A 24,798-nucleotide genomic window follows, 5' to 3' on the forward strand; every position below is an offset into this window, starting at 1 on the left:
TGAGGCTACCAGGGACTACTCCCTCCCTCAAGGAGGCATTAACCACTTCCTTGGCCCAACCGGTGGTCCCAGCCCTGCTAGCTTTCACTAGCCAAGATGGGCAAGGATCCAGAACAGACGTGGTTGCCCGAACCATTCCAAGCACCTTGTCCACTTCCTCGAGCTGCACCAACTGAAACTCATCCAATAATGAAGGACAAGGCCGTGCTCCGGACACTTCAATGGATTCATCTGTCGCAACATTGGAGTCAAGATCCCTGCGGATACATGCGATCTTATCTTGAAAGTGTCCAGCAATTTCGTTGCAGTGGGCTTCCAATGTTTCCGTAGTATCGTGGGGGCCAGAGTGTAAGAGCCCACGCACGACTTTAAAAAGCTCCGCTGGGCGGCATAGGGATGATCTAATAGAGGCAGCAAAATAAAGCTTCTTTGCTGTCCTTACCGCTTTTGTATACAACTTATTGGTGGCACTTACCAAGGCATGATTGTATCCACTGGGAGTTTTCCTCCATCTGCACTCCAGCCTCCTCCTCTCATGTTTCATCGCTCTCAGCTCCGGGGTATACCACGGAGCTGTATGAGCTCTACAGCGGAGGGGGCGCGCGGGAGCGATCGTGTCAATAGCCCGGGTCATTTCCGTATTCCACAGTGCGACCAGGGCCTCGACAGGAGCACCAGTCCTATCAGCCGGAAAATCTCCCAGAGCCCTCTGAAAACCTGCGGGATCCATCCGGCTCCAGGAGCGGATCAACTTAATAGATCCTCCACCTTTGCAGAGGGAAAGAGCCGCTGTGAGTCTAAATCTCAACAAGCGGTGATCTGTCCATGACAATGGGGTAGATGAAAAACACCCCACCGCCAGATCACCATCTCCATGTCCAGTGGCGAAGATCAAATCGAGAGTATGTCCTGACACATGTGTTGGGCCAGTAGAAAATTGAGACAGCCCCATTGTTGTCATGGAGGCAATGAAGTCCTGAGCTGCGCCAGATAAGACAGCCTCGGCATGGACGTTGAAATCCCCCAGTACCAAAAGTCTAGGGGATCTCAAGAGCACCTCCGAGACTATCTCTGTCAGCTCAGCTAAGGAAGCTGTTGGGCAGCAAGGTGGACGGTACACCAACGGTATTCCTAGTCTGTCTCCCTGGCCCAATACAAGGTGGAGACATTCCAGACCAGTCGCCATCTGGACAGGGTGCTTGGTGAGAGGGAAAGAACTCCTAAAACTGCCGGATGGTCTTCTACTTCTTCCAGCTTCTGCCAGATTTAGTTTAAGATGTAACGGGCGCCTGTAGATGGTATCTCTCCTCATAGTTGTTCTTGTAATCTATAGGTGTCCGTCACTCGCAGGGCCCAGATCTGCAACAGTCAATGAGCATCCGCCAAAGCAGGAAAGTGCAGATACCCCACAGAGTGTCACAGATGCAACTCAGCTAAACACTAGCCGCCACAACACCACAACGTTATTCAATATCAGCTCTCCTGTTGGGCTATATTCAATCAGCATCCTCCTCCACTCAAGACTGCTGAAACATAGATAACAAAGCATGGCCTACAGAGGCCTCTCACAAACATTCATCAGCAGTATTCACCCAACAGGGTGGAACCAGCTCAACAGTCAAAGTAGATGATAAACTTAAAATATATTTTTGTCTTTTTCTTCTTAGTTCCACAGTGATTTAGTTATAGTGTGGGTTAACTCCTATGATGTTCCTTTCTGAGTTGTTTTCAGTTGCTCTCAATAGCAACCCCGGCTCTGAGCTGCTCTAAGCTGCTGTAGACGACCAACAGACCAGTGCAGCTCTCCAGCCAAGTAATGTGTACGAAAGCATACACTGGGGCAGTGTGGCATAGAAATTCATATATTAGTCAAAATATACAAAAATGCATTATATTAGGGGAAACTGCTTTGCAAAAATAGGTATGCAGAAAAAATACATGCAAAAATGTGTATATTAAGAGAAATGTATTTTTGTTATTTTAACTGGATGGCAGAAATGGTGAGGCTGCTCTTATTTTACTTTATTGTGTTATGATGATGATTGTTAAGTGCTGGATATTTTTAAGGGTTCTGGATTTTTGTAATATATATTGTGTTCTGGTATTGTTCTTTGGTTGTTGCTGAGCTTGTCTCCCACTTCATGAGGATACGGTCTTAAAAAGTGGGATATAAATTTATTAAATGAATAAATTCTGTTCACATACCACCACAGGTTCTATTTTAATTTTTTTAAAACATAGAGATGCTTTAAATGGTATCTTGTAATTAACATATCTAGTTTGGCCTTGAGATGTCTTCACTGTGTGAACTGAGAGTGTGAAAGCCTTATGTGCTTTTGCTGCAGATCTTGAATCCAGAAATAGCGTGAAGGATGCACAGGAAGATACATGGCCCAAAAGAGAATGATGGGAAATAAGGGGGGTGAGGTTGAGAAATGTAGCACAGAGGGACAGATGGGAAGGGACTAATAGCTGGGCATGCAGATACGTCTGTGATGGTGCAGAAACAACATCATGATGTGGAGGGGGAAAAGGAATAGGATGAGGCGTGGTGAGACCTGTGAGCTGAGTAAAAAGGAACAGTGAGGGTAACAGACTGGGACAGTGTGCACCATATATTTAAAACACATTTAAAGCATGTGTCGTTTCCCATCCCCCCTTGTGGGAACAGAGCTACAATTCCCAGCACCCTTAACAAACTACAATTCCCAATATTATTTGGGGGTGGAGTAGGGAATGTGGTTTGAATGTATGGTGTATATGCAACTTGGGACACAGAGAGATCTCTGATGGTGTAGGGAGAGAGAGACAGACTGACAGAGACAGAGAACTATTATTATTTTAAAAAATTCTTATCTGCTCTTCATTGCCAGAGCAATCACAGAGCAGATTACATGAAAATCAAATGCATAATACCAGAGATGGCTGGTCTGTAAGAGGGGAAGTGACCCATTAACAGCACCCAGTCCCCCCTCCATAACCCCAATTTGATCAGGGGTGAAGAGAGGGGGAAAAGGAGGGTGATAGAGATGGTGTTCCAGAGAGACCTGTGGCTTGGGAAATGGAAGTGCAGTAAGAGGGGCAACTGAAAGATGGGGGTGCTGGCTCAAAGGTGGATAGAGATAAAAGTGAGCTTCAGACATCTCCCCTGTGTGCTATGTTTTTATAGTTTCAAAGAATTTTGCTCCTCGCTTTGAAACTTCCTTTCCTGTACTAGGTTGGCACCTATTTTATCCGTGGAGTTTCTGGGGGAGAGCGAAAAAGGACCTGCATTGGACTAGAGCTCATTACGCACCCCACAGTATTATTCTTAGATGAACCAACAACTGGATTGGATGCCAGCACAGCCAATGCCGTCCTGCTGCTCTTAAAAAAGTAAATTGCACCTGACCCTTGGAGGCTCCACATTTTGTATAAAGATTGATTGACGAAGGAAAAAAGAAAAAGAAGAGTACTACACCATGACCAGAATATTCACAGACTAATGTTTTCTGGCTTCATTTGTGTTTGAACAAGGGAGTTGTTTTTAAAGATAGCATTCCTTATTCGGTTCTCCATCTTGGCTTTTACATGTACTTTCTTGTGCAATAAGCACAGTCCATCCACTCCCACCCCATTTCTGGTGCAGGGCCCAAGTGTCTTCCCTCAAGGTAGCACCTCTATTATGGAGGTGTTGTGTGCATGTGTGTGTGTGTTTTTATAGCCTTCAAAATAAAATATTTGAGCCTCAGGCCTGGTACCTATCTTTTCAAAAATTGAACACTCACCCTGACTTCCCTTAGTAGCGTTCTGAGAGCACAGGATTTTTTTATTATTATTTAAGACTTTTAAGGCAGCAATCCTGTACTCTAAGGGTGGCTAACCCCAATTTCAAGGGCCTGTTGTGGCTCTCCAAGCAATTTTTCTACCTCTCCTCAAGACCTCCTCAATTTTGGCAACAGCAGCAATGAAAAAGAAAAGTAGAGGCAGTGCTGGACAATAACTCCCTCCTCGGTTAATCTGCACGTGTCCTGTGTGTGCGCTAGGGATGTCGGAGAACTCAGGCGAAAACAGAAATGGGAGGGGAAATTGCCAATATTCATTTACTTGTCTCATGTCTGGAACTGAAATCCATCCAGCAAATATGATTGGTATCTGTTGGTGGTCTTGTTCTGAGTCAACAAATGACACATAATTGATTATGGCCCCACCCACTTGCATTGTGTTTCCTTTGCATTGAAGGAATGGGGTGGAATAATGTAATGACAACATAATTTACATAAGGAATTAAGTTATAGTTTCATCACAGTGGACAGCAAGACAAATAATGTCATTTTTGGCGGAAGATAAATCGCAAGAACGGAAACAGTGCTGCATACGACAAATATAGGACAGAATGGAAAACGATACCTCCTCACCTCCCTAGGGTGTGCATACAACTCTCTCTCTCTGTGTGTGTGTATGCGTTTGAAGTAAATTCTCATCCAAATAAAGAAAAATAATTTCCCATAAAATAAAATCTAGGATTTTTTAATCTGAATAAGAATAAAATAAGGTTTTCAAGGTCAGAGGTGAAAATAAGCAGGAACTTATCAACATAAGTGTTGGTGGTGGGAGCACCATCATAAGCTAGGAGCATTAATAGCAATCCTAGGCATGTCTGCACAGAAGTAAGTCATATTGAGTTCAATTGGACTTACTCCCAGGTAAGTGCACACATGACTACAGTCTTAAAGGGTCTCAAAGAATAGGGAAAAAATAATCTTGTGCTCTCAGAATGCTGTCAAAGGAGGCAGGGTGGGTGTTTAATTTTAAAAAAGAAAAAAGATAGGGCTGAGGTCCATGTGGAAGTCTGGCTCGCTACTTTGGAAAGAAGCCCTGTTTTTTAATTCTAAGTGTGCAGATAGGGACAGGCTGCAATTTCTCAGTAATGAGGGAAATCCACTCTGAGTTACTTATCCTGGGAAAGCAGAAGCCATGTGTGGGTCAGAAAGGTGCAAAGCCAGTGAGCTGCCCAGGACAGGAGAGGAGAGGTAGAAAAGAGGCTGGAGGGTTTGGCCAAATGAAGTTCCCTGAAAACAAGAGTGATTGGTGACCAGTTTTCAAGAGGCCCTATACACAGCCTGAGAAACAGAGGACTGTTCTGTATGCTTCCTGAGCCTGATTGACTGCTCCTCTGAGACTCCACATCCTTGCTGAGGAGTGCAGAGCCTTAAAGGGGCAGCCCTCAGCCTGGAGCCAAGCATGCCTGTTGTCTCTCCATGAACTCATGTTCAACATGCTGACTGTCAGATGAGAATGCTAGCCCCTTGGCATCAGGCTGGGAGGGGGTGGGGTTTGCCCTCTTTGGGGGTCCTCCAGGCTCAGGGCTATTGGGCTTGAAATCTGGGGGCATCTTGGGAGCTTGTGTTTGGTGGTGGGGCTCAGATCTATTGCCTCCTGAAGTCGGCATGATTGACTGCTGACCTCTTGCGTCTGTGTCCAGATCACTGCTGGACTTTGGTGTATGACAGTAATCTTCTTTATTGTGTGATATTATTTCATATCTGTTTCTTTAAAGAAGGGACATAGCCAAAGGTGAGAGACAGCAATGCTAAATGGATATGGCATAATGAAGAGGGGTGGAGTTATAAGACCATCAGTGCTGGCAAGAATTTTGCTTACAGTGCTGCTTAAGACAAGAGTCTACTGTTATTATTTAAAGTTATATTAATGCACATTATTGATGGTTTGGAGCTAGGGTTGCCAAGCTCAGGGCCTGAGACTGATCCTGTATCTTTAGGAGAAGAGAAAGTGAGCCAAGTGCAGGTGTTCTTGCATCACTGTAAGGGGAAAAACCACAAGGTGGAATTCTCCCTTCCCCCTGCACAACTTTTAAAGATACAGAAGACTTCTTGGTTACCAGGCCCGGCCTCCAAGAGGTCTTCTGTATCTTTAAAAGTTGTGCAGGGGGAAGAGAGAATTCCACCTTGTGGTTTTTCCCATTACTGTGTTGCAAGAACACCTGCACTTGGCTCACTTTCTCTTCTCCTAAAGATACAGGATCAGTTTCAGGCCCTGAACCTGGCAACCCTATTTGGAGCACTAAAAACAACAGGTGATTTCAGCAGCTAATAGTTGTTCATGTGTTGTATTCAGGATGTCAGAACAAGGAAGAACAATAATTTTCTCAATCCATCAGCCCCGGTACTCTATTTACAAGCTGTTTGACAGCCTGACGCTACTTGCAGCTGGAAGACTTCTGTATCATGGCCCATGTGAAAATGCTCTTCCGTACTTCAAGACTCTTGGTGAGTTTTCATGTGATACATTAACTTTAGACACAGCAGTAAGCATTTTCTGGAACACTTCAGTACATTGTTAAAAAAAATGACATTTTGAGCAATGTTTTGTTATTCAAAAATAACTTATAGAAACACTTGATTTGTATTAAGATCCAAAAATACATGACATATGCTGCATGATTTCCGTCTGCAAACCTATGGGACTCTTGTCATTCTTAGTGGCTTGTATCAAAAGAGCCAGTTTAGACATGTTGCCAGTATCTGAGCAGGGCATTTAGCCATTTCCTTGGCATTTGCCTACAACATATTGGACCCTTTCCAAATTCCAGAATCTCCCTGTATGTGTTAATCTGAACTTGTAAGTTTCTAGTTCAGATGAGAGCTGTAATTTAGGCTTTCTAAGAGTGCTTGCAAACACAGCAAGAGAAGTCACACTGTTGTGGAACTTAATGAGGCACACAATCTTCCTTGCAGAATCAGTCTCAGGAGAAAATGCTAGTTTTCAGCAGAACCTGACTCTGTACATTGCTGATTGGCTGGACCTTCTAACATCACCATGAACCCACTTTCCACCCCTTATGCCAGGAATAGTTTTCCAGTTAAAAAAATCCCTGAATTTATGCCTGCATATGTTTTAAAAATAAGGTACCTTACAGTCATTTATTGCAGGGGTCCTAGTTTGGGGAGGGAACATGGGGGCATTTCTGGAAATCTAAGAAAGTGTTGTAGGCACCATAAAGTACCCATTTCACCAGGGCCGGTTCTAAAGGGCTGCCAGGTTGGGCACTGGCCCGAGGGCCCCAGAGCTACAGGAGCTCCTGAGGGCCCCCTGGGGGCCCCTCTGCTCCCCTTCTGCAATCCGCACCCCCCATGCCCCCCACTTACCTGTCAGCCGGCTTTTTAGCATTGCCCTTAATGAAGATGGCGACCGCAGCTTCCCTAAGGTACTGAAGCCACTGCCGCCATCTTAGTTGATGGCAGAGATGTGCACGCGTAGCATGCACGTGTGCCATCAACAAAGATGGCGGCAGAGGCTTCATTCCCCTTAGGGAAACCGCAGCCGCCATCTTCATTAAGGGCAATAGTAAAGACTAGACAGGTAGGGGGGCCATGGGGGGCGCGCAGGGGGGCATGCGTGCGCATGCACACGTGCGCGCACCCACACACACACCGGGGGCAGGGCAAGCTGATGCCCAAGGGCCCCCGCTGTTGGCATTAGGCCGTACTGCCTAAGGATATTTTCATCAGGTCTGGAAAGTTACAAGCATGTGTTTTGAGAAGCAGTCTTATCTGCCATGTCTGGCCTGAGAGAGCAGACTTGAAGGTCAGACAGGTTGTCATGGTAACGGAAGATAACAGCTGGGAAAGTTGTAACAGAGTCTATGTGAGTTGTTGCTCTTCTGAATTATGCCTCTGAGCTGAGAGGCTGTCTTTTGTGTTCATCTATGGAGAGAGATGTACCAGAAGGGGGGTGACTGAAGAATCTCTACATGTATTTACTCTTAAGCCTCTGGCCTTAATGTCTTAATAAAGACTCTTAACATGCTCTGAAGACGTTTTCTTGCTCAACTTAACTCCAACGTAATGTATGCTGTTTCACACAACAACACACAAGCCAAACACCCGCATGCCTGGAGCCGGCCCTGCATTTCACAAAAGAAAAACGGACAATGCTCATAACCAGTGGTGGCTGGAGCCCTCTAAAAGTGGGTGGGCTGCTATGAGGTCACAGGGACGTGACCAATTAGGTCATGGGGGTGTGGCCAAGGTCTGGTTTTCTTCCCATCCTCTTGCATTGAAAGATTCTGTGCATGCTTAAAACATTACAGTTTTACAAATAGAACCTAAAGAAACTGATAAGTGCCTTACTTTGGCTTAGCAGGGGTCCACAAAAGACAATAAAATTATTGATAAAACAAATTGAGCATTTATATGTGTATAAATACAATGGTTAGAGCATTGGACTAGGATCCGGAAGATCCCCACTCAGCCATGAACAACACTAGAAACTCTTTTAAACAATTCTCTCCTTCTGCCTGCCTACACACACACACACACACACACACAAACACAGTGGCCACTTGTTTCTTTCAAGCTACATCTTGTTAGATGCAATACATCAGCCCCTCCCCACACACAGAGCGATCCATTTGGGTCCTGCTTTTTCCTCCTCCTTCTCCTCTTCTCCCTCCCCCTCCAATAGTTAGCAAGGGCCTACCCCCTCCACTACCATCCTCCTCCTCTCCAACAGTCAGCAAAAGGCCCATCAGGGCCAACTCCTACTCTCCCCACCGCTGTCATCTTCTTCCTCCCCCTCTCCCCCAACAGTCAGCAAAAGGCCCATCAGGACAAAAGCATACCCCCCACCCCACTCTGCAGTTTTTTACCTTGCTCCCTATCTAACAACATCCCCCGCCCACCTACTCTGCACAATCAAATACTGAACTTAACTCGCACAGAAATTTTGCTGCTGCTTTCAAAGTCTGGGTATAGAGAAAGAAGTGTGCTTCCTACTGCTTTAGCCTGCTGGTTGCAAAGCAAGAGAATTGCAACACAAACTCAGAGAGGAACCAATGCAGATTGCAAATCCATGCATCACATTGGCTCAGATTGCTATGCATTGGGAAGGCTCTTCATAGTCCTGCCCTAGTGCTATAGAACTTCCAGTGCATTTCTGAGGGACTCCTCCTGATTGATTAGAGCTTATTCTATGGGAAATAAAATCAGAATGGAGGTAGTGAGGGAACCCCTGCCCTCCTTAAGCCACTCCTACTAGAATTTTACTCCTGGAGACGGGTGGGACCATAGCAATGATTGTGATTGGCTGTGGTAACCAGAGAAGATTGGCCAGAACAGAAGATGGACACAAACAAGTCTCTAAATGTGAGGTATTGTATGGAATATGAATGTAAGGAACAGAGAAGGGACTGGGCTATAGGTTTGGTGGTTTGGGATGGTTAGAGTGAGCAGTTCCCCGCCTGTCCTTACTGAGGGCCTCCACTGCTCATAACCCTTCCTCCGAAACAGATACCTCCAGCCAGCCAGCCAACCGACCAACTTCTTTTTTAAATTAGGAGGGGTAGGAGGCCTTGGCAGATGCCAAGGGGTGTCTGAAGGTGCCACAGTGTCTACAGGTACCATGTTGGGGACCCCAGATTTAATAAGAGAAACTTTCAAGGCACTCGCTTTTTTTTTTAAAGTCAGATTGAACGCATGGGTGTGGAGAAAGATTTGCAAAGAAGAAGAAGAAGAAATTGGTACTGCATGGAAAGTATGTGTGTTGTTTGGTGAGAGGAGGCAAAGGAAGCTGACCTCACCTCACAGCAAAATAAAGCACATGGGCTCCTCTTTGCAGGCTGTGCTTTCTAATGACAGTGACAAGATTCTGTGCCAGTGGTTCCCAAACGTTTGTTCCCCACAGACCCTTTAAAAATTGCTGAGGGTCTTGGCAAACACTTTTTCTGCCTGTTGAAGCAATAGTAATACATTGTGGTAGAAGCTGTGTGATTTTTGTTCTCTTTATTGCTTCTTTTATTTCTTAAATTGGATTGTATTATACTATATTACAATTTGAATTCCATAGAATTCCCATTGTAAGTATTCTTCACAGGCATAACATGGACCACCTGAATAAAGCTTGCAGACAAGTGGTGGTCCATGGACCACAGTTTGGGAACCTCTGTTCTATGATACCTGTAGATGTGTTTTCTTTAAGGTTGCCTCAGTTGCAGGCTGTGTAAAAATAAACAGTCTTTTCTTCACAGGTTATGTGTGCGAACCATATAACAACCCCGCTGATTTTTTTTTGGACGTCATTAATGGAGATTCAACTGCTGTCGGAATGAGTAAACTTACCGTTCTTACGGGTATGGATGCTGAAAGTCTTCCGGCTAGAGTTACCTTGTTGCATCTGTCCCAAAACAAATCTGTATGTGTGTTTTTTAAAAAGTACTTACCCATTTGGCTCTAAAGTGGGGGTAGGGGTTTCTACTTTCTAGCAGTCCCACCTCGCTGTGCTGGATGAGAAGTGAACTGGCCTGGGGAAAACAGCTTAAAACATCCTAACAGTAGCAGATGGTGTGCTGGAGCAGTCGTCTAACCTCCCAGCAGCTGAATCACTGCTGCTTTCCAGGAAAGAGAGGGAAAGGGAGGGGTGAGGTGGATGGGAGGTCAGTGTGGTGCAAACCGGCAGGAGGTTAGCAGCTGCTGCTTATCTGATGGGAAGTCAGGTGAGTGCCACTGCCCCACCACACCACATCCACCACAGCATCCCAGCACACAGTGCCTGCTCCAGGGGTTTGGGGGGCAAGATACCACCCCTTGGGCCCTTCTTCCTCAGCAAGGTACCAGCTGATGCTATTTCTCTTCCTCATCATTGCTGTCACCTATTTGCTTGCCAGGGAGACAGACAGGGTAAAAGCAACCAGTGGCATCTACTGCTCCTCTGTTTCACTATCACTGTTGTCTGGGACAGAGTAAAAGGCAGTTTGTTGCTATGGGGAAAATGAGGAGCAGGTCCAGGAGGCTGTTATCAATGGGCACCTGATGAAGTGTGGACCCACAGCAGATGGGCCATGAATACTGACCCTTTGATGCCGGCCCTGCCAGCACAGCAAGGTGCAGTAGGAGAATGGCTCAGATTTTGCTCCCTTCCCCTACACATTCAGTTTGATATCAAGATTAGACTATCCTTACTGCTTCAGAGCCAAACAGGCAAACACATGTTTGTTGGTTTGTTTTTATTATTTATTAGATTTCTTACTCATCCTTGGAACATAAGGTTCCAAGGTGGGTTACATCATTATAAAAATACGAGATTAAAATATTTATTTATTTATTTATTAAATTTATATCCTACTCTTTCTCCAAGTAAGAGCCCAGGGCGGCAAGTTAAATACAATTTACAATCAGAAGAATAGGGTGGGCCCTAAAATATCTATCTCAGTCATCAAAGGCCAGGATAAAGAGGTATGTTTTTAGCGTACAATGAAATATATGTAATGAAGGGGCCAGACACACCTCTGTGGGTAGGGAATTCACAGCTTAGGGGCTGCCACAGAAAATGCCGTCTTCTGGGCCACAACCCGCCATTCCTACCCCAAACGTCCAAGGGTGGTGTTAACTGATCTTAAGGGTCTGCAGGAAAGGAGGCAGTCTTTCAGATATTTGGGACTTGAGTCTTTTCATAGCATGTACACACTTGGTTTGGTTCTCAGCTTACATAACAATCAGAACAAGTAGCAATGCGTGTTTGTCTTGAGGCAGACGCAATTCTAACTTGGATGAAGGAGTAATCTATATATGCAGCAGAATCTAAAGGGAATGACGTGGTAAAGTCATGAGGTCATAGAATGGACTCTACCACTTCAGCCTGCTGCTGAGGGGGGCACATTTTTAATGCTCCCCTACACAAGCAACTCTCTCCAAGTAGAAATCTAGTGTATTGGGAAGAAAGGTTCTAGCCTCACATTCTTTCTGATATATATGAAACATGGAATGTGTAGTTCCATTCTGAGCAGAGAGACACTATGCAGTCATTTCTCTGACTGTGTATTTTGGGCTTTGTTTGAACCAAACATTTGTTCCATGAAACTTGGAAGCATGTCAAACATCTTATTAAATTCAGGAAGTTTGCATCCTGCTCAGTTTAACATTTCCTCCATGCATTGTTGATTGTTTCTCTGGAGTTGACAGAAGATACTCCTTACCCCAACCACCACCATGCCAGCGATAGTAGCTTTGTAACTGCATAGAATCTATACAAATCTATACTGCAGAATCCAGCTTTTCCCAGCATTTGGGTCCCCAGATATTGTTGGATTACAATTCCCATCATTCCTGACCATTGGCCATTCTGGGTGGGGCTGACAGGAACTGTAGCCTGACAACATCTGGGGACCCAAAGGTTGGGAAAGGCTGCTACATGCAAGGGGTGGGTAGGTTCACTGTGGTGGTGGTGTTACTGCTGGTAGTGAAGTTTATTCCCTCTGTTTCTCTTACTGCAGCCATTTCCCTGGAGTCCTAGGCAAGGCAAAGTTACTAGCCCAGCTTCAAGCAGCTTCTGGTCTAATCAATTACAATCTTAAGAGAACCTTAGAGAGCAGTCCTAGCTTCCCAGATCTGTTGGCTGGAGTGATTTAAGTTGGGGCAGAGGTGCCTTTCAACCTGTGTAGAAGAGCTCCACTAGCAAGAGAGAGGGACACAGTTATGTCCATAGAAAGATCTCTGGACACTGGGCAGATCTACCACCAGCAGTGTTTTGTGGGTAGTTGACCATGAAATGGAGCATTTCAGGGACAGCTCAGAGGTGGCTTTGGATCCACTAGAATCAAGGGCCCTTCATTCCCCTGAAAGGCCCAGCCCCAGGATCAAACCCCTCAGGTACACCAGCCTGGAGCTGTTATATTGGGGGGGGGAATAAAAACAATAAAGACCCACTAGGAGAAAAAGAAAAGCCCCCCCCCAAGCTGGCATGAACCACTAGAGTTCTGGAAGGGGTGGATCGTACACTTTACTCCACCTCCCCATCTAGGTCGGATTGCTCTGACTATGCTTTAAAATAAAAAATGGTGATGTGAATAATCAAAAATGATCCCATGTTTTCCTCTGGTCATGGGAGCTGGGGTGGGAGAGCATGCCACTTGCCTTTGGCATTGTCCAAGAACTGTCTGTGACAAGACATCATCCAAATCTACCCCTGTTGCCTCTTGAAAACAGTCCCAGATACGCTTCTGCTGGCTTCTTTCAGGTTTTTCCGGAGTGCTACATTGAAGCATAGTGAAAACGTGCAAAGTTCACCAATTCCTCTTGCAATCTCTGCAAAGATACCAATTTGAATATTACCTAAGTCAGTTCAGAGTACACAAACTATGAGCTAATTTGTGTCTATTGCTTACTTGCAACGTAATAATCTCAATTTTCATTGTCATCCAAAGAAACAGTTGATGAGACTGGCAAAGAGTATGAGTCCATTGCAGCAGGATTAGCTGAACGCTTTTCCAGATATGGAAACTACAAAGCACTGAGAGCAGAGCTTGATGCAATGTCTTCAGATGATACAAAAAAGGCAACAATTTATAAAGAAATTCCATACTCCACTCCCTTTTTTCATCAGCTCAAATGGGCGTCCAAACGCACGTTCAAAAATTTGATAGGCAATCCACAAAATTCCACAGCTCAGGTAACCCAAATTAACCTTTGGGAGAAAAAATCAAAGTTGTTAAGAAGCTATGCAGCCTACTTCTGTTTCAAAATGAACTGCATTTAAATACAAAGATCTATGGAAATAGTAATGTTTGATATACTGTGGGACAAACAGTATTGCTGTGTACACATTACCAGCTTAAAATGCAGCTAGGTTGTTCTTTTTCTCAATTCGGATCAAAGCTGGTTGGAGGAAAAATGCATCAAAACACGGTAGTTCATAAGAAACAACAGGATAGATACAGGATAGATATGGAATGTGGCTAATATTGGGTAGAAACACACTCGCTGTTCTGCCAGTTCCAGTGCGTTGCCACGTCTCACTTCTGAAAATGGTGGCACACAACACTAGTCAAACCCTGTCTCTTTTTACTATAAAACCTGGTGGGAGCAGCTTGAGTGTATTAAATCAGCTTCAAAGAGATATCGCAGCTGATTGGCAGATCAATCTGTTCCCCTTCCAGGTGTGGCTAATGGAAACACTTTGATCTGGCAACTAGTGTGCCTGTAGGCCTTGTCTGTACAGTGCTTCTCAAACCAGTGCTGGGAGTGCACTGGGTGCACAGTAAATGGGAGTGTGTACGCAGCGTCTGTCCTTTTCTTCCTTTGGGAACTGTATTTGGGGCATGTCTACGCTAGAAATGTAAGCCTGGTTAAATTTTATGTTTAGGGTGTATAAAATAACAATAAAAATCATTTATAAAAATCATTTTAAAAAAAAGGAAATGTAAGCCTGTTTCAAACACGTTACTCTCACACCAGTCTCAGTCAAGGACCCTGGGAATTCTAGGGAGATTCTTAACTGTTACAAAATTGTTCTCAGCACTCAGTAACTACAATTTCTGAAGACTGTTTAAGGGAAACTCTAGTATTAGTTTCAAACTGGAATAAGTGTGTAGTGTAGGCACCCCTGTAAAGTGGAGAGGAGGGCTGTATAATTAACCCAAGCTACAGGTTTAGTTAACTACTTGTTCTTCAGTTAGTGTGCTGGGAGCCACTGCTGAGTTGCGGTTTGAGCTAAGGTGAATCACAACAGCAGCACCATGTAAATATATGGTAGTCAAATTTAAAAAGTGGGTCCCCTAATGCATGTTTGAACTAAAGGTAGGTCCTGGAAAGACTGAAGATCACAGAGACTAACGAAAGAGTTGAGACTCAAAAGCCCTCCTTGAGCATTACAATCCAGTGTTCAGAAAACATGTGAGGATGGGTGCACTACTTCCGCCCCCTTTATGGTCACTTCTGGTGCCCTCAGCTCACAGAGGGAGACTGTGTGAAGGGGTGAACCTCCTGTATGCTTGTAGATTCCTTGTGACTTTTGGATCCTCAGGAATACCTGTTTCATACAGTCACTCTCCACAAGATGAATGTGAAAGAAATGATGGTGCCTCGGGGGGGGCAGAGCTAAAATTCTGGGCCCTGCTGCCCTCCTCAAATATTTTCTGATCACTGGATAATAATGCCTGACGAGGGCTGTAGAGTGCAGCAGACACTCACACAAACAATGATGTCTTGCTGTTCAAGCAGACATTCTGTCTGAAAGGTTTTTGGTGTTTTACTCTCAGACAGTGCATCTATTCCTTTTTCTGTGACCCCTGCTTCCAGTGAGCCATCTTCAAGAATTGTGCAGCAGTTTTAAAAAAAAACCATAGTGATTGTTAATAATCTATTCAGAGTCCATGAAGTTAAAAGCTTTGTGTGTGTATGTTGACATTATGGGGATCTCTACTAATTGCTTTGTAAAAGCTTGACCCTGTGATGAGAATTACAATTTTAAGAGCTTATAATCTTCCAGGGTTAATGGGCCTGACTTTTTTCTCACAATCATTTCTATCTCCATAACCTCATTAGGGATAGATTTTGAATACATTCTTAAAATGACTCCACATTTCAATAAGGCTTTTTTGTAATCTTCTTAAATTGGTCTTGATTTCCAACTTCAGCTGGCTGAGCTGTAGAATTATCCCTGACATCTGGTCCTTTTAGCAAGGTCTTAATACTTTGGTACCATGTATCAAGTACACTTTTAGGGTTCAGGCAATCCCTCCTTCTTAAACACGACTGAACAGGCTGTTACCATTATCTTGGCTGAGATTTTCATCACTTCCACTTAAGAAAGCATAGCATAGTTTTTAATCAGTTTGATCATCATCATCCAATCTTGTATGTGTGTGTATGTTATCTATGTCTATATCTATAATTGTTGTTATATGCCTTCAAGTCAGTTACGACTTATGGCAACCCTATGAATCTTTTTTTTATATATTCATAGGGTTTTCATGGTAAGAGATATTCAGAGGTGGTTTACCATTGCCTTCCCCTAAGCCTACGGCAACTGGTATTCATTCCTGTGTATAAATGTGTTGAATAATACCTGGTTTGTTCTGAAATCTGGCAAAATTATTTTATTATTATTCATTTCATTTATTTTATTTATTTATTTATTTTGTTGCATTTATATACCGCCCATAGCAAGTAGCTCTCAGGGCGGTAAACAGCATAGGATAACATACATACATCGTAATAATAAAATCACAAAACATATATGACATAAAGAAAAAACAAAGATACAATTAAACAAAATATATATATATAAAAAATAAATAAAAAGATTAGTATACAAGATTAAAAAGCTAAAAAGATTAGAATGATTAAAACGATTAAAACGCCTGGGAGCATAAGAAGGTCTTTACCTGGCACCGAAAAGATAATAGTGTAGGCGCCAGGTGTACCTCTTCGGGGAGGCTATTCCACAACTCGGGGGCTGCCACAGAAAAGGCCCTAGATCTAGTAACCACCCTCCAGGCTTCACAATGAATTGGTACCCGGAGGAGGACCTTAGATGACGAATGAAGTGAGCGGGTAGGTTCATAGTGGGAGAGGCATTCCACCAGGTATTGCGGTCCCACGCCATGTGTTAGACTCCTAATGCTAAGTGGTCTGTGGGCAACTTACAACACATTTTAAAAACATACACAAATTTAAAACAAGAATTGTAGATAAAAACACACAATCATTAAAATATAAAACTCTTCAATACAGTAAAAGCCAACACAGATAGACAAAATAGCCAATAAACACTTAGAAACCCACCAAATAACAAGAATAATTGGGACAGCACACATTAAGGGACAAAGGCTTGAGTGAAGAGGAAGGCCTTTGCCTGGCAACTAAAGATGGCTAGTGATGGTGCCAGGCGCATCTCCCTGGGGAGAGAATTCCACAGTTGGAGGGCCACCACTGAAAAGGCCCATTTTTGTGTTGCCACCCTCCAAGCCTACCTTGTAGGGGGTGTAAGAAACGTGGTTTTCCTGAAGGGAAAAAACCCTTATGAGAGACCCCAAAAAGGTCCCCTGTGGAAGACCCACGACAAAGACAATTGTGAAGCAGTTTCAAAGCTTTATTTTGTTCTTGCAAGAGCGGGTGTCTACCAGAAGGTAGGCACACCCAACCTGACATCGGTACAAACTTTTATCCCCTAGCCCGACGCTATGGTTCCCTCCCCTGCCTCCTCATTGGACAGAGTACTACAGGGTTCACAACCTATCCGAGACGCCTAATCATGTCACATGAAACTCCTCCCCTGTTTACATCTCCCATTCCTCAAGTTTAGGCTACCCCATACTCTTATTTATTATTCTCCATATAAGGTATATTGCTCCCCTCCCCTCCTCATTAACTAAGCATAAAAACTCCCTTTACATCAAGCAAAGCAATGAAGGACTAAAAACATCAGCTGAATTAGTCAAGTGTAAATCCCCTTTCTATTTTGAAGTGGAACTTGACCACAAACTGTCTGTTCTGGCTGCTTTTATTTGAACTTCAGACAGATGTCCTATTCTAAGAAAAAGCCCCTTTTTTCTACTTATGTTAACTCTAGTCTCTTTAGAATATGTATTACAAGCAGTCTATCAATTTATTAACCACTTATTCTTAACAATAAAATCACATATTTTATTTATCCTTAGAATATTCTGAAAAAGCAACACAATATATACACTTCTCACAGGGGCACCCAAAGAAAGGCATCTGATGATGAACACAAGTTCTGGATTGGTTCATAAGGGGAGACGTGGTCCTTGAGGTATTGAGGTCCTGAGCCACAGAAGGCTTTAAAACTAAACATTTTCCTGTTGTAATTTACCTTGCAAACATTTAGTTGAATGTTTTCAAACTCAAGTTCAACAGTTCAAAAGTAGGTTTTATTTTAAGATTTTAAAGTGATTGTTTTATGAAGGACAAAAAGGTTGTAGAAGGTCATGTCCTCACTATACATTTAAAGCATTAGAACACTTTAAACAGTCATGGCTTCCTCAAAAGAATCTTGGGAACAGTAGTTTGTTAAGGGTGCTGAGAGTTGTGTGGAGACCTCTCTTCCCCTCACACAGCTACAGTTCCCAGAGTGGTTTAAAAACCAGGGAACAATATGAATTGTAGCTCTGTGTGGGGAATAGGGGTTTCCTAACAACTCTCAGCATCCTTAATAAACTACTATTCCCAGGATTCTTTGGGGGAAGGCTTGACTGTTTAAAGTGGTATGATACTGCTTTAAATGTATAGTGCAGATGGGGCCAAAGTGATTTTATTTTATGCCAGGAGTGAGGAACCCTTTTTTCCTGGTTAGGGCCATATTTCCTCAAGGGAAAGCTGTCAGGGGCTACATGCTAGTGGTGAGTACAGCCCAAGACAAAAGTAGGTGGATAACCTCTTTCTCCTCTCTCTCTTTCTGCCACCCTCTCTTTTCTCCCTGCTTATCACCAGCATGGAACTAGGCCTAGGACCACTTTCAGATTCCAGGATGACCACCCTGTTTTAGAGGGTTCTATACGTTAGTGAAGGACCAAACACCATTTCTACAAGTTACCTGGAGTGGTGTGGTTGCTGCTGCTTCTGTGGCTTCTCCTGTGCCTATCTGTGTTTTCGGACTATGCCAGGGCAGTGGCCATATGAGAATATGTTCTCTTTTCTAGGAAACCTGAGATCAGGAACAGAGTATAGATAATGTTGGAGCTCTCTGACTGGAACTCACAACAACAGAATTTTCTTCTTCAAAAAGCAGCCACAAAGAGGGCAGGAGGGGAGGTGGTAATTTGGATCAATGCTGTGACCAGGATGAGGTGTAGTGGTGTTCCGTTCTTTCTCTTGTGGATTACAGAGGTCTCCAAGCAGGTAGTGTAGCTCTCCCTACAGCTCAGAGACAGGAAACACTTCAGCAAATACTTTTGCCCCTCCCCTCTTGTTGAGGCTCAGTTCGTTTCCCATCTTAGCTTGGAGTACATCCTATTTGGTGATCTCTCTCATCTCTTTATCCTCGCTGAGTTCTTTATCTGTCTCTCTTTCCTGCCCCTCATACTTACCTGTTTGTCTTTCATTAAAAAAAAAAAAGAGCCACCTTCAACTTCTTTTGCGAATTAGTGATGGAGAAAAGTAAGGGGCAATTATCAAAGAAAAGGTATTTTAAGAAACTCGGCTAGTGCAGACTTCCGGGAAGGGTGACTTAGCCTGTGCCTGCTCTTGAGACGGGCTCCTGCCTCAAAAGAAGCTTATTCAGATATATCAGTCAGATTTTTTCTTTTTTTGACTGATTAAACTTCTCCCGGGTAGGGAGAAACGAAGAGATTAACCTCAAAGCCTATTTTTGTTGGGACGACCAGATCTCATTAATTTATGGGACGAGGTCCAGCCGACGAAGGTGGGACGGATTTTTAACAACAAGCTCTATCTGGAAAAGCGAACGTTCATCTTATCTTCTAAGAGAGAACGCACTAACAGGCAAGCACCCTTCTTTCTATATTTTTCTTTTACTTGACTTAAATTGTTGCTGTTTAAAAGAGATTTGCCAGATTGATCGGTTTTTGACATCTCACTGGGGAGCCATAACTTCTCTCTGCTACTCATTAATTAATAGCTTATCTCTGTTTTTGTTGCAAAAAGCTGTCCTGGATTTGCATCCTAAAGATATACACAGAAGAGGGATTTCTATTCCAGATTTTTATTTTGAAGAATATTATATTGTCTGAGACTACTCTCTTTTTGGTCTATTTTATTTTGACGAATCTGTTTTCTGACGACCGCCATTAATTGTTTCGATCCTGGGAACTGCATTTTGTTTACTTAAACATGGAGAGATAAGGCTGTCTGCTCTGTTTATACTGTGATGTCACCAAGTTTGGAGTATTAACCCAATTGTTGCTGAAATAAGAAGTGGTTTTCCTATATTTTTCTTTTAAAATGGCAATTAAGAAAGTGGCTGAGAAGCTGGAAATAACTATGTTTCAGAAAATAATGGATGAGATTGAGATAACGAAACAAAACCTGCGACAGGGTTGTAAGGAGCTGAAAATTGAATTGAGTAAAATGAAGCAGGAGATTAAAGATATAGGGGTCCCTGTGAGAGAGGTGACCCTGGAAGGGGTCCCTGTGAGAGAGGAGACCCCGGAGATTGGAACAAACGTGGAACAGGAAAAAGATTTGGAGTCTATGGACTTTAGAAACAAAATTTATTGTTTGGAGACACAGGAGATTAAAGACATAGGGGTCCTTGTGAGAGAGGAGACCCTGGAGACTGGAACAGGGGTCCCTGTGAGAGAGGAGACCCTGGAGACTGGAACAGGGGTCCCTGTGAGAGAGGAGATCCCGGAGATTGGAACAAACGTGGAACAGGAACAAGATTTGGAGTCTATGGACTTTAGAAATAAAATCTATTGTTTGGAACTCAATGTTATCTCTGAAGAAATTAATGAAGATTCTAGAGATAAAGTTATCAATGGCATGGATAATATTCTGGACTGGAATGATGTGATGGAGCCCAATATAGAGAAAATCTATGGAATTAACTGCAGCCATGTGACAATGGAAAAACTTTCAAGAGATGACCCAGTGTATTTTGAAAAAAAGAACAGAGATATGATTTTACAGCAGTATTTCAGCAACCTATTCAGAATGGATGGCAAGAAAATATTTGGGATAGAGGTAATTCCCATCAGACTCTTACTATATGACTATGGCTTTGACAGCAAGATTATTATGGAATACTGATAATGGAAGATTGGATACTGAAATTACTGGACTTAACAAGACTACTGAAGATGGAAGATGGAAAATGGAACTAATAGGGATAATAGAACAATGGCTACTGAAATTACTGAACCTAACAGATTCTGATGTGATGGATTAATTGAAATGTTTATTTTGACTATGGTTATGACAACAAGATTATCATAATTAGTAATGAGATGGATTAATCGATATGCTTATCTGGAAAAAAAAAATTGATAGATATATTTCTTAAAGAATTGAAACCTCTCTTTGACTTTTTGTGGAAAGAATAAAGTAATGTTTATGAGATTTGATGATTAAGTAAGATAACTACTGGAGGAAAGTGATTTTATAATATGACTTAAGAGACAGGATTGTTATATATTATAGACTTATAACTGATTTGATCTTTGACAAATGGGAAGTCAATATTTTACTCTTTATTTTTTATTTTTGTTTTTTTTTTCTTTTTTTTCTTTTTGTTTAACTATTTTTGATTTTGTTTTTTGTCTTTGAATGTTTTATGATTTTGTCTTGTATGTTTTATGAAAACCTGAATAAAAATTATTGAAAAAAAAAAAAAGAAACTCGGCTAGTGCTCAGTAGTAGCCACGGCCAGTGCCCAGCCACAACAGCTTCCCACCGTTTTTGGCGCAGATTATCCTGTTGAGGGAACTTCATCCAGATCTTGTTTCCTCAGTCAGTCCAAGCTCACAAGGAATTACCAGGGCTCTGATGTTTCTCCAGTCAATGAGTCCACAGAGGTGGCCCAAATACCAGCGTGTATGAGGGAAGCAGTAGCGCCGGCCATGGAAAGGAGTGGAGCAGCAGCGCCCGCCATTTTTGATCACAGCAGACAGCGCCCACCATTTTGGAACACAGCAGAGTGGCAATGTCCGCCATTTTGGGTCACAGCAGAGCAACAGTGCCTGCAGTGTTGGATCATAGAGGAGTGGTGGCACCCGCCATTTTGGAGCACAGCAGAGTGGTAGCGCCTGCTAATTTGCACATTATTGCCCTAACAGCTGCACAGCAGGCACGGTCCCCAGACCCTCCATAGCTACTACTAAGTATGGATAGGGAGTGAGAGCCACTGTCCTCATATGAGGAAGTATTGGTATTGGTGCCTAGTCAGTCAAGTCATATTACAGAGCAGCAGTATGTTAGCAGGTCAGGAGAGTTGCAACAGACTGCCTTCCCCTACCTCATCCCTAGCACAGCAACAACCACTTCAGGTCCTGCTGTCCAACCTTTTTTTGCCTGACGTGCTCCAACAGCTTAAATATGCTATGATTGGTGATCTTGCAGCTGAACTGGCAAAGGAATCAAAATGAATCCTACCTCCTTATCAGAGTGATACTGAAACTGTTCCCCCTCAGTTAAAGAGACACCCAGGGTGCAGCATCAAGAATTATTGTCATAGCCCACTCCTTTCAGAACTGCTAGAGGGAAAGCTCTACTATAGGGGCTAGACAGCAGTTGCATGCCGCGTATGAGACACAACCTGATGCTGAAGGTGAGGATGTGACAGAGGAAGGAGAATGGAGTTATGGTTCAGGACTAGATGAGTTGATTTCAACAAGACAATTCATAGACATATATTATTCTCCTTTATTTTGCAAGGCAGCTGCTCTGAATTTATCTCCAACACAACACAGCAGCAGCAGCAGCAGCTGGAACCAGTTTCCAAAAGTGCCCTAGTAGTGCCTGTTTAAAAAATGCCAAGTAGGTGTATACCATTGCCAGCTCCATTAAAGGCAATAATGAAGTCAACATGGGATTCACCACTTCAGTGTAAGAAGGGAATTAACTATGCAAATAAGTTCTGTGTTTTAGATGCTGATATCATGGAGCAGCTTTGGACTCCTGCAGTGGATGGTCCTGTTTCTGCTCTGCTTTCCCATGCTCTTCTGCCCCAAGATGGAGATGTGCAGCTGAAAGATTCCAATGAACACAGGTCACATGTAGCCCTCAAACGCTCTCATGATGCTAATGCCCTGTCAATACATGCCTCTGTATCAGCCTCTGTCTTTGCTAGAGCAGGGTGGAAGATCCATTGGACAATACCAATCAGGATCCTGCTAGAGTTAGGAAGACTGTACTAAAAGTTTCCAGATCCCTAACCTTCATAGTGGATGCTAGTAAGGACTCCACCCAGTTTTCCTGCAGGGCCATGGCAGCAGCAGTAGTCACCTGTAGCTTACTCATTGGGATGTGGATGCTTCCTCATGTTCTAATCTGGCTTCTTTTCCCTTCTCTGGGTAAAAGTCATTTGGTGATGTGTCACTAAAAGATGTCCTGGTGGAGACTAAGTACAAAAAGAAGATGATGCTATCTCAGAAACGGGATGATAGATGTTTCTACAGGTGTCCTTCCTCATCCTATCAGTCCTTTCATGGGTCCATATCTGCAGGACGAGGCCATGACTTCAGAAGCGGCCGCCCCTCGTGGAATGCACTGAGATTCCAGCAGAAACCTCAAGTTTCTTATTCCTGGAATTCATCTAATCAAGCATGCCAGGGACATCAGCTCCAATGGTTCTGACTCAATTCTGTTGCCACTGGTGGGGGGAAGACTAAGCAAGTTTTTCCATCGATCGCTAGCCACCACTCAAGACAAATGGGTTCTAAAGGTAGTCAAGGATGGGTACAAGATAGAAATGAAGGAGTACCCACCTGCCAGGTTTCTTCCTTCTCCTGTTTCCAAATCCATCATGAAACAACAAGTGGTCTCAAATAACATTCATCATTTATTAGGCATTTCTGCAACTGAGGAGGTTCCTTCAGAAGGGTTTTTCTCAGGGCTCTACTCAGTCTTCTTCTTGGTGGGGAAGAAGGACAGAATCTAGTGCGTGATACTCTATCTCAAATTCCTGAACCAGTTTGTCACTTGCTGGAGATTCAGGATGGAAACCCTCTCGTCCATACAGGAGGCCCTTCAGCCCCAGGATTTTCTAACATCAATGGACTTGAAGGAAGCTTATCTCCATATCCCAATATTTCCATCATACTGCAGGCTACTGCGTTTTTACTACAATGGATACCATTAGCAGTACAAAGCCCTACCATTCGGTCTGACCTCCACGCCAAGAGTTTTTACCAAGGTCATGTTGACATTAGTGGCCAGTCTATGTCTTCGAGGACTGCACATCTATCCTTATCTGGATGGCCTCCTGATTCAGTCCAAGTCTTTCCATCAGGCTCAGGAGGATGTCCAGATAATGTTATCTCACTTGAAAGACCACGGTTTCCTGGTGAACAACCAAAAGAGTCATCTCATCCCATCTCGGCAACTTCAGCACTTGGGAGCACAGTTGGACACACTGCGAGAATCCATCTCCCTTTCTCCAGAGAGGATTCGGAAAATCAAAGCCATGGTTATTCCTCTATGTCATGTACACTCAGCAGATGTCATGGTGCTCGCGAAGCTCTTAGGCATGATGGCATCAGCGATAGGGATTACCCCCTGGGCTCATTTACACTCGTCCTCTTCAATGGCTGCTCCTCTGTTTACAGGATGACATCGCACACTGCACACACTGGTTTGTACTTCTTTCGCAGCAGGTCAAGGAGTCTCTTTGATGGTGGGTGTCAATAGCTCACCTACAAAAAGGCCTCCCTCTGCAGGATCTGCCCCGTTCAGTCATCACCGACGCAAGACTCAGGGGATGGGGAGCACATTGTCAAGGGCAGTATGTGCAGGGTGTGTGGTTGCCATTAGAGGCGCGCAGAAGTATCAACTGGCTAGAACTACAAGCAGCTCATCTGGCCCTCTGCCACTTCTTTCACATTCTCACTTTTCTAGATGTACTGATTCATACCAACAACACGAGCTCATTTGATCAAGCAAGGGGGTACTTGGTCTTTGGCCCTTTACACCAAAGCAGTGGCAATGCTGTCACGGGCAGAGCAACACATGGCTTCAGTCTCAGCAGAGTATACTCAAGGACACATGAACGTTACAGCGGACTGGTTGAGCCGCCAGCAACTGTTCCCAGGGAAATGGGCTCTCCACAAGGAAGTGTTCCAATCTCTCCAGGTGAGGTTTGGCAAGTTCAAGACAGACCTATTCGCATCAGAGAGAAACCATCAGACACGACTTTTTTGTGTGCCCTTCCTGAATCACAGAGCTGAACAAGTGGATGCTATCTTGGTTCCATGGCTGGAGGGGCTACTTTATGCGTTTCCTCCAACTCCGATATTATCCAGGGTGCTCAAAAAGATCCGGTCAGAGAAAGCTAGTGCTACTAGCCCCCTATTGGCCAAGATGCCCCTGGTTTTCAGATATCATCCAA

General features: G+C 43.7%; 1 protein-coding gene across 7 annotated transcripts in view; it reads left to right on the forward strand.

The window, feature by feature from the left end:
* LOC133363741 (broad substrate specificity ATP-binding cassette transporter ABCG2-like) overlaps positions 1-24,798 on the forward strand; it is a 71,097-nt gene that overhangs the window by 18,917 nt on the left and 27,382 nt on the right. For all 7 annotated transcript variants that reach the window (XM_061583062.1, XM_061583064.1, XM_061583066.1 and 4 more), the window contains 4 exons: positions 3,218-3,375; positions 6,118-6,269; positions 10,028-10,129; positions 13,199-13,443. In XM_061583062.1, the coding sequence (XP_061439046.1) occupies positions 3,218-3,375; positions 6,118-6,269; positions 10,028-10,129; positions 13,199-13,443 (657 nt within the window). The remainder of the gene's footprint in view (positions 1-3,217; positions 3,376-6,117; positions 6,270-10,027; positions 10,130-13,198; positions 13,444-24,798) is intronic.

This window comes from Rhineura floridana, chromosome 9 (assembly GCF_030035675.1).
Source record: "Rhineura floridana isolate rRhiFlo1 chromosome 9, rRhiFlo1.hap2, whole genome shotgun sequence".
In the NCBI taxonomy this organism is placed as follows: Eukaryota; Metazoa; Chordata; class Lepidosauria; order Squamata; family Rhineuridae; genus Rhineura; species Rhineura floridana.